The sequence below is a fragment of the Macrobrachium rosenbergii genome, chromosome 48 (genome assembly GCF_040412425.1).
Source record: "Macrobrachium rosenbergii isolate ZJJX-2024 chromosome 48, ASM4041242v1, whole genome shotgun sequence".
Lineage (NCBI taxonomy): Eukaryota > Metazoa > Arthropoda > Malacostraca > Decapoda > Palaemonidae > Macrobrachium > Macrobrachium rosenbergii.
In genome coordinates, this window is record NC_089788.1 from 53,027,048 (window position 1) to 53,037,047 (window position 10,000).

Genomic DNA, 10,000 nt, shown 5'->3' on the forward strand with positions numbered 1-10,000 from the left:
AGGGACGAGAACGCTGTTGGTGTGAAAAGGACGTCAAGTGGTCCACCCTTCATTTTGGCTATTTTACCAAATTATTAACAGTTATTATCTATCCTTACAAGGGACCTAGTTCAGAGTCCTGAAGAGTATCTGGACCTAGTTCAGGAGTCCTGAAGATATGTTTGATCTAGTCCAGGAGTTCTGAAGACTATGTAAAGTAACCAAGTCTGGGAGACTAGGCCTGGGAGAAATTTGGCACGATGTAATTAGAAAGAAAACTGAGTACCAGGGATTTTCTTCAATTTAAAAATGGAAATCAGCACTTCAATTGCCTCCCAGTGGGAAGACATCACCTGGCCTCATCAGTAATAAGACCCGTGAATATTAGGGCAGGCCTACTCCTAATTCCCAGGCAGCGTAAACGTCAGTAGTCTTCATACCCACCGTGTCAACTATGACACAGTACCATTCTCCGACCCTGTCCAGGCAAGAAGACTGACAGCAGTGCATCTAGATAGTAGTATTATTATTCTCTCTTATCTCATATATTTTAATGTCGACAATTCTCCCGTGACATCATAACAGTGCTAGCATGAACAGTTTCTTAGATGAAATAACAGTAGAGGGTCGGATGGTGAAATGAGTAAAGCTGGAAGTAGCAGAGAGAGAGATGCACTCTAGAAATGTCATATTCGCAACTGAATGATAGTTTTAGGGAGAAAGAGATCTTATTCGTGGAGGAAGTACTAAAAAGAAAAATAGATGCTCTTGGGAACTTAGAGTAAAAATGACAAAAAACAATGCTCATGAGAAGAGAGGACAAGTCGAGGAGAGAGACACCTAGAAAATCCAGGGTTTGATGGTTGCAGGAAGAGTCAGAGCAGAAACCGCTCGTCTAAATGCGCGCTGACGTCAACACGCAACCGATGAATGGCTGCGTAGGTTTAAACATTTCTCATTCACTTAATTTAGATTCAGCACAAAGTGGAAACTGCAACGTTGCTATTCTCTGATTAAGAAGACCATCACACAACAGATTATTTCCAGAAAAACTAAAATCGCATAAAAACTGAAAAAAATTACTCTTCAGAACTAGACTCACCTTAAATCTGTCGTCCGCCGAGTAGGTTTGGAGTCCTACAGTCAAGATATGCAAATCCCTGCGCCTCAGCCACGTGACCTATAGAAAGGAAGAGAAAGAGATTTAGTCTTAGATCTTAGATGTCTGAGCTAATTCATCACTGGAAACAAATGCATAGAACCTCCTCCCTTCGCGAAACAGGTTGTTGCTTCTCTTCCTTGTTTCTTTTTCCTTTTTTTTTTTTTTTGCCCTGGGAAAATTTGGGACAATGGATTGCCCGTATGATAGGCATCTTCACTAAACAAGTAAAAAATGCGCCGAAGTTTCTTCGGTGCAATCAAGTTTTCTGTACAACGTATAATGCTGTATGAAACTCTCAGCCAAGGCCCACGAAACTCTCATCCTCAGCCCATGAAACTTTCAGCCACGGCCCGGTGGTGGCCTGTGTTGTTGGCACCTATATCGGTCCCAGACGCACTATCATGGCTGACTTTAACCATAAATAAAAAAAAAAACTACTCGGGCTAGAGGGCTGCAATTTGGTATGTTTGATGAGTGGAGGGTGGATTATCAACATACCAATTTGCAGCCTCAGTAGTCTTTTAGACCTGAGGGCGGACAGAAAAAGTGCGGACGGACAGACAAATAGCCATCTCAACAGTTTTCTTTTACGGAAAACTAAAAAGAAAGGCAGATGAACAAAATACAAGCGTCATGAACGGTTTGTATCTTGTTTATCTGCCTTTCTCTCTCTTTTTTTTTTAGTGAAGACCCCTATGACATGGGCATTTCATTGCCCCAAATTTTCCCAGGGCAAAAAAAAAAAAGTTCTGTTCACATCTTCGAATCAAAGAGATAGAGATTTTTATCTAAGAAAGATTTTATTTAGTTTTAAGTAAATTTTTCTGGTAAGGAATCAACAAACATTATTGTTCTGCTACAATATTCGAAAACCTCTCTCTCTCTCTCTCTCTCTCTCTCTCTCTCTCTCTCTCTCTCTCTCTGACAAGATATTTGCCTTTTCCTTATTTCCAGTAACTTTCAAGATTCAGCTCAGGATGCTGAAGCCTCAAAGGATGTATATTACATGTTGGAGAGCTCTGATCCCTCGACAGAATCAAAAGGACGTAAATCTATTTTAAACTGCGTACGTAAATGCTAGTTCTTTCCAAATTGCATAAAATGATATTCGCTTCCGTACTGCGTAAGTGGTGGGTTCAGGAAAAGCTTTAGGTAGTGTGCGAAAGAACGCTTGCACCCGTAACTAATGGGTGAAAGCCAAAGGTCCACGTCTCTGTTCTGAAACTGTCAGAAATTGTTTTCTTACTCCATCATCATAAAAGATGCAAACTCTCCTCTCAAAATCCTGCGGCAAAAGATGAAGAAGAAGGAGACGAAGAAGAAGAAGAAGACGAAGAAGAGGAGGGGGAGGAGGAGGAGGAGGAGAAGGAGAAGGAATGAAAGAAAATCCTTCTTATTCTTGGTAGTGCCTCCGCAATACTCTTTGATCTTCAGTTAAGATTCAAAAAGGTGGTTTCTCTGCACTTTCTATGATCAATGATGAATTTTCTCCGATCACTTCCTATCAAGTTAGTCCTCTTGCGAATGTTTAAAAGGTAGGTAAACTTTTAAGTTATAAACTGATGCCAAATCCATCACTGTGGTAAGAGTTCGTTAACAGTTGCATAAATATTTACAATGGCAATTTATTGCGTTGCAGAATTGCTAGGAGAACGACGGAAATATATTTGCATAACCAATGAGCTTGGAATACATGCATATCTCAGTATACATGAGCACCAGAGGACAACTTTAAAGAAATACAGTTAGAAGAAGCTTACTTTACATTGCAAAGGATGTGCCCGCAAGTATGAATGCAGATGTCTTCCTCTTGATTTTATACACGAGAGTTGTGGCTTTTATGTCCCTCAAATAAAGACCAAGAATCGTGAATAGTTGTCCGCTCTCCTATTCAAGTGATTGCTCAACGCAAAGAGAATGCAAAGGTACAATGATAAGTTTGTAAATAGATAACAGACATGAGGACAGAGAGAGAGAGAGAGAGAGAGAGAGAGAGAGAGAGAGAGAGAGATTATGTCACGAAAATTGCAGACATCTCGGTTGCTTTGCTTTTTCGTATTTACCTTTCAAAGAATCAACTTCTGAGAATCCAAATGAAAAAATGTTTTTGAAAAATTCCCTCATTTTTTTTAGTTTTCCAAATCTTTAATTATAAATCTAATACATCACGACCCTTTTACAATGCATATTGCAAATAAAATTTTCTATCAATAAGATTTCCTCCGACTCTCTCTCTCTCTCTCTCTCTCTCTCTCTCTCTCTCTCTCTCTCTCTCTCTCTCTCTCTCTCTCTCTCTCTCTCTCTCTCTCTCTCTGACACACAACAGAGCACCGAAAGAATGGTGAGAAAAAGGAAGACTAAGTTTCTCGACGAATTGAAGAAAGTTCACGTGGAATAATGGAAAACCTCAAATTAGAGCCAGCGAAGGTAATGGATGCTAATGACCTGACTTGGGGCAAAAACTTATTAACTTTCGTGATGACGATCTCAGTACGCACGCACAAACATTCACACACACATTATATATATATATATATATATATATATATATATATATATATATATATATATATATATATATATATATATATAATGTGTATATATATATTCTCGGAGGGGGGAGAATAAAGGACAGGAATTTCCTGTCTGGATCTTTACTGAAACTACCACTTTCCTCCGTGTTTGTATTTTGATTATTAGATTTGGTCAATCTCTCTTTTTATAAGGTGTCATATAAGGTCTGAAATTATATATATATATATATATATATATATATATATATATATATATATATATATATATATATATATATATATATATATATATATTTATTTATTTATCATATGTATACAGTATATATACACACATTATATGTATATATAATATATATATATAATGTGTGTATATATATACTGTATACAATGATAAATAAATAAATATATATAATATATATATATATATACAGTATATATATATATATATATATATATATATATATATATATATATATATATATATATATATATATATATATATATATATATATATATATATATATATTTATATATATACAGTATATATATACAGTATATATATATATACATATATATATATATATATATATATATATATATATATATATATATATATATATATATATATATATATATATATATATATATATAAATTCAGACCTTCTGCCACCTTATAAAAGAGAGACTGATCAAATCTAATCACTAAAATACACCACGGAGGAAAGTGGTAGTTTCAGCAAAGATCCAGACAGGAAATTCCTGGCCTTTATCCTCCCCTCCGTCGGAAATTCTTGCTATTGTTCTGCCCTGCCTTAAAGCGTTGCCCTCTCCCCTGTTTTTCGCCTTCTAGTACTGACGGAATACCTCTTTTCAGATTGTATCAGCCCAGACCAGACAAAATTGGAAGCCACCCCAGTTAAAAGTGACCTGGAACAAGGGCAGACGATGACTGGAGTGAAAACTAGGGGTCAGACGGTGGCTAACCACTACAGAGAACGCATCTCCAACCCGAGTTAGAACAGCTCACTAAATAAAGCAGGTAGACCCTCGACTCTATGAGACGACACCCTGCCAACACACATATACCAAGGGCCGAACACATCTCCCAAAGGCCGACTGGATGTCTCATTCTCGCTTTCTTATTATGAAGCAGACATCAATTCAGTCAGAGAGGACTTTGTATCATGTGAGCTGTGCACCATGTTGTTCCAAGCAAGAGCCCTGTTCCCGTTCCATGAAGAGCCTCTGTAATGCTTATTAATTGAATCAATTAATTAATTAAATTAACTGTAATCATAAATATTAGTATTAATTAAGGCACTGGGTTTTACTGCTGCTTTCCCCAGTGTGCATGTGTTCTGTTATTGTTAGTACTGGGGAACCCTTTGTTGTGTTGTGAGGCTGTAATAAGCAGGTGGGTCTTATCAGTCCCCATGTAAGTAACAATATATATATATATATATATATATATATATATATATATATATATATATATATATATATATATATATATATATATATAATGTCACAAGAATAACAACGAGATATAAAATAACAGACCGAGTATCTGGCCACGAGGAAAGGAAGCAACAGAGTGCGAGATCTTTTGCCTTTACGCCGAGGCACTTTCAAACAAACAACATACAACGGGACAAAAGATCACAAAGAGAACTTAGTTTTACAAACAACAGGACGAAAAAAAATGACCTCAGGATACCCTTTGTTTGCCACATTTTATCGACTTTGAGTCAATCAAATCATTGTTGAAAATATTTGGTGTCAATATAGTCTTTTCATGTAATGAAAGTGTAAGAAAGATGCTTTGAAGAAACTGTCCTCACCAGAGGACCAATATTATTTACGAAATCTCATGACTGGACTTTGATTCATTTTATTTGGGTCAGACAAATAAGGAATTCATTCCCAGAACAATTCAACATAAATATTCGTTTAGAAGTGACCAAAAGAATAATGCTCTTCTTGTGCACATAAGTGAAAAATCCCCCAGGACTGATTTTTCTAATGTCAGCATATTAATATGTTGGAACAATATCGTGTCCAAAAATATTCTTGATTCTCCATTAATCCAACTAACAAAAGAAAATAAGTTGTTTGATGGAGATTTATAAGAGAAATTGAAAAATATTGGTCATCCTGGTTAATACCATTGTCCTTGCCTTGTTTTTTCCATATGCACTCGTTAATCTTCGGCAAGGACAATGGTAAAAACCAGGATAATGGACGTTTGTCAATCTCTCTTTTAAATATTCCTTGAACAACTTATTTTCTTTCGTTGGTTACATTAATGCCACAAAGGTAAAGTGATACAATGGAGTGGTTGCTAGGCCTTTCAACACAACGGTTCTTTACTAACAGGGTGTGTGTGTGTGTGTGTGTGTGTGTGTGTGTGTGTTTGTGTGTGTAAATGTAATAACCATAATGCCCTCCTAACTTATCGAATTCTTCACACTTTTTGATACGCTTGTCACTACAAAGCATAAGATCCAAATGCGAGAATATGAAGAAATTCTGATGTCCGTACCACCCGACCTCGTTATGATACTCTGGATGCGGGTTTTATTCCCGCTCCGGACAGCAGAATTATTTCTCAGTCTTGCATTTGGATCTCAAAATTTGTAGTGAAAAGCCTATGCAAAATGTGTGGAGAATTCGATGGCATTGCGGTTGTTATAATTAGATACGTATCTGGTAAAATGTGGCGTGCAGATTCTATATACATACATATGATGAAACTTCATAAATATCTGTGCAGAAAATCCGGTTTCCCTGCTTATGAATGGCTACGAATAAAATCAAGAAAACTTTCATTGTGGCCTTCATCCCTTCGATGGTGAATTTAGGAAGTATTCCTTGTGCTGAAAACTTCCATGACATGAGCTGCTTCCACCCTTTCCAAGCCCTTTTAGCGATTTTTCGTCGGTTTTCTTGCTATTTATCAACCCCTGATCACTCTTACAGTTATACTCCGCATCCATCACTTAAAAGTTCAGCTAAACAGCTTCCACTTTTGTTCTTTCATTCCCGTTATACATCCATATTTCACTTCCGCAGACGGGAACTGGCTCAAGAATTCCTCCTCATGCTGTAATATTTGCTTCCAAAAACACATCTCTTCTCTTTCAAAACTTTTGCAGGGCTCCTGCCAGCTTATTTGTTTTACCTATTTTTTGTGACCCCTCTCCTCTCCCTCCCTGCAATATGATTTGCTCTTAAATATCTACATGAATTAACCAATGTGTCAGGTTGGTAGTTTTTTTATTCACTACCGCCTCAGTAATGGTAATCGATTCTACCTTGAAATTATTACCATAGGAAGTGTGCTTAGTGTAAGGTTGTGGATCCATCGACATCTACAGAGTTCTTTCGTCTGTTCCTACAAGATACAGGAAATAAGACAAGATTATTCTTGGTGCTCTGCGTTGTGTGGAGATTTCCAAATGACCTTACCACAACTACTGTTTAGGTAATGAAATTACAATTAGCAGAGACAGAATTTGGATTGTGCTCTAAAAAAAATCGATATTATTACTCTTGTTAAACATCATCCAGAAAACGAAACATGATGTACTTGTGAAGCAATGGCCTGGATGTGCTTAGTTCTTATTTGACCTTTGACCTCTTAAGTATGACCTCGGTCACTGGATCCACCGCATAAGATGCTAAATCCCCATCACCCATATACGATATATATGAAGTAAGAAATTTTAATTTTCAAGGATATGAAGAGAATATTCATTAAAAAGACTTGAACTTTAGCACATGGATGGACAGACATCGTCAATAAATAAACGCCCCAGGCAGAAGACCGGAGCGTAGTACTGATTGAAGATCATATAATTCAGTTCGCATACGGTAGACGTGGATTTCCCCATACGAGGAGAAAAACAACGGAGCGGGAACGAGGACTTCGAAAATGCTTTAGTCTTGTCGGAGGAGGTCCTTAGTGCCACTCGTCTCAGAGAGAAATGTTCTCGGTGCTTTTAGCGCTAAAATCCCTACCTTCAGGGACCGCGTATTACTTCTTCCTCTTCTTTCTTTTTACTTTGGGTGGGGGTGTGTATGCCTATATTCCTGAAAAGGTGATCACTCCTTTCGTGCTCTGAGGGAGATCTGTGCTTATAAATAAAAAGAAGTTGCAAAACACACATACACACACACATTATATATATATATATATATATATATATATATATATATATATATATATATATATATATATATATATATATATATATATATATATATATATATATATATATATATATATATATATATGTATATATATACATATATGTGTGTGTGTGTTTCATGCCCCCAAGGAACCATTTTCCATAATATCAGGGATTTGTTCCAGGGGGAAAAAAATCGAAATTTAGGTATTCCCGTACACACTTCAGTTGCTGAATCGCAGAATGCCATATGCACAGTATTCCACAGCATCATTCATGGATCATTCCTACAATGAAAATTTATCAGCAGCTCACTGAATCATCCAACACACACACACACACACACACACTGAGCGACTCAATTCTATCCTTTTGGCGTTCTTATATTTCATTCAATAAGTTCAGTAGCCAGTTGAGTACTGTGGCCAACTCGCATTATGTTTTCTAACATTGATTTCAGTGCACTTTCTCTACTGCAATTCAGGCATTGCTGTCACGTCCGGAGCACGAACAACATCATTATTACTTACAATTGTTGCTCACGCAGGGGGGCTTAAATTTAGGAGACAAGTAGAAGTCAGACGGTGCCTGCTAAAGTGGTAAGTGGTGTGACGCAACAATTCAAAGCCACAATTTTCCACATAGGCCATTACCACACTTTGTGAAAAATGGATTGTCTTGAAATGCCATCATGCTCGCCTGCTGCTTTTCTGTTCTATCTAAACTTGTTTTTTTTTTTAAATGCCAGTTCTGATCTTGATATTCGCCATAAAGAAGTTGGCCCTTTTCAAGTTGAGCATCCCGGTAACATTCTCAGATTTCCAGCACACAGAAACTTTCACCTTTCTGACAGACACTACTAACATGAACTTACTTGGGTTCTTGGGGAAGTGGAAAATGTTACCGTCGCTTGCTCTGAATCTTTGATTTGGGCTTAGAGTGATGATCTAGCTGCTCATTTTGTTTATAAATTCCTTGTGGAAATAGTCTAAGTCAGCATGGATCTGTTCACATTTTCATCCCCAAGATATCAGTCAAAAAATTGAGTGCTGAGTCAGCACTTTTGCCTTCTAGCCAAATTCATACGTTGAACGACAGCAATTCATTTGGAGCTTGTTGATGTTTTTGCACTGGGTCAGCCACAGTTCAGCTGCTCACTTCATGTTTCAAAACTTTGTAACTGTGATATATGAAATTTTGTTGCAAGCAGAAAACTATTGTAGATTGGATTAACAATGGTAAATTTCTAGTTTAAGGGAAAAAAATGTAACCAATCAAGAATTTACTTGGTGACATATTTTTTCAATTGGTCTTCATAAAGTAAATTTCACCAATCATCTTTCAGTGGTATCTTGTTTCCTGCTGCTTATGCCATCCTCTGTGCAATGAAGCATATCAGTTCTATTTATTATAGTGATCTTTGTTATCCATATAGAATGGGACCAACACAAAGAAATATTTTAATCTATTTCCGATTTTCTACCTACACTTTTCATCTCTGATGAAGCAATGAACTTAAACTAAGTAATGTGCATTACATGTAAGTCCGCCGAAAAAGCTAAATGATTTAAATTTTGCAGTCATTTTCATGACACAGCTAATATATATATATATATATATATATATATATATATATATATATATATATATATATATATATATATATATATATATATATATATATATATATATATATATATATATATATATATATATATATATATATATATATATATATATATATATATTTGTATTGTATATATATATATATATATATATATAATATATATATATGATGTGTGTATATGTATATATATATATATATATATATATATATATATATATATATATATATATATATATATATATATATATATATATATGTATATGTATATGTATATGTATATGTATATATATATATATATATATATATAAAAATAAATTAATAATATATATATATATATATATATATATATATAATTGTATATAATCATCATCATCATCGTCGTCATCATCATACAATCCACAACATCCATGGGATGACAGTTGGAGTGCCTCAGTTCCGTCTCCCATGTCTTGAAGGATGGTGTTTTATCTTCCACTGGAATAGATTACATATATAGTTATTTATATAT

The 10,000-nt window shown here is 35.4% G+C and overlaps 1 protein-coding gene across 2 annotated transcripts in view; it reads right to left on the bottom strand.

The window, feature by feature from the left end:
- LOC136831397 (obscurin-like protein 1) overlaps window positions 1–10,000 on the bottom strand; it is a 101,577-nt gene that overhangs the window by 21,656 nt on the left and 69,921 nt on the right. For both annotated transcript variants that reach the window (XM_067091762.1, XM_067091761.1), the window contains exon 4: window positions 1,082–1,159. In XM_067091762.1, the coding sequence (XP_066947863.1) occupies window positions 1,082–1,159 (78 nt within the window). The remainder of the gene's footprint in view (window positions 1–1,081; window positions 1,160–10,000) is intronic.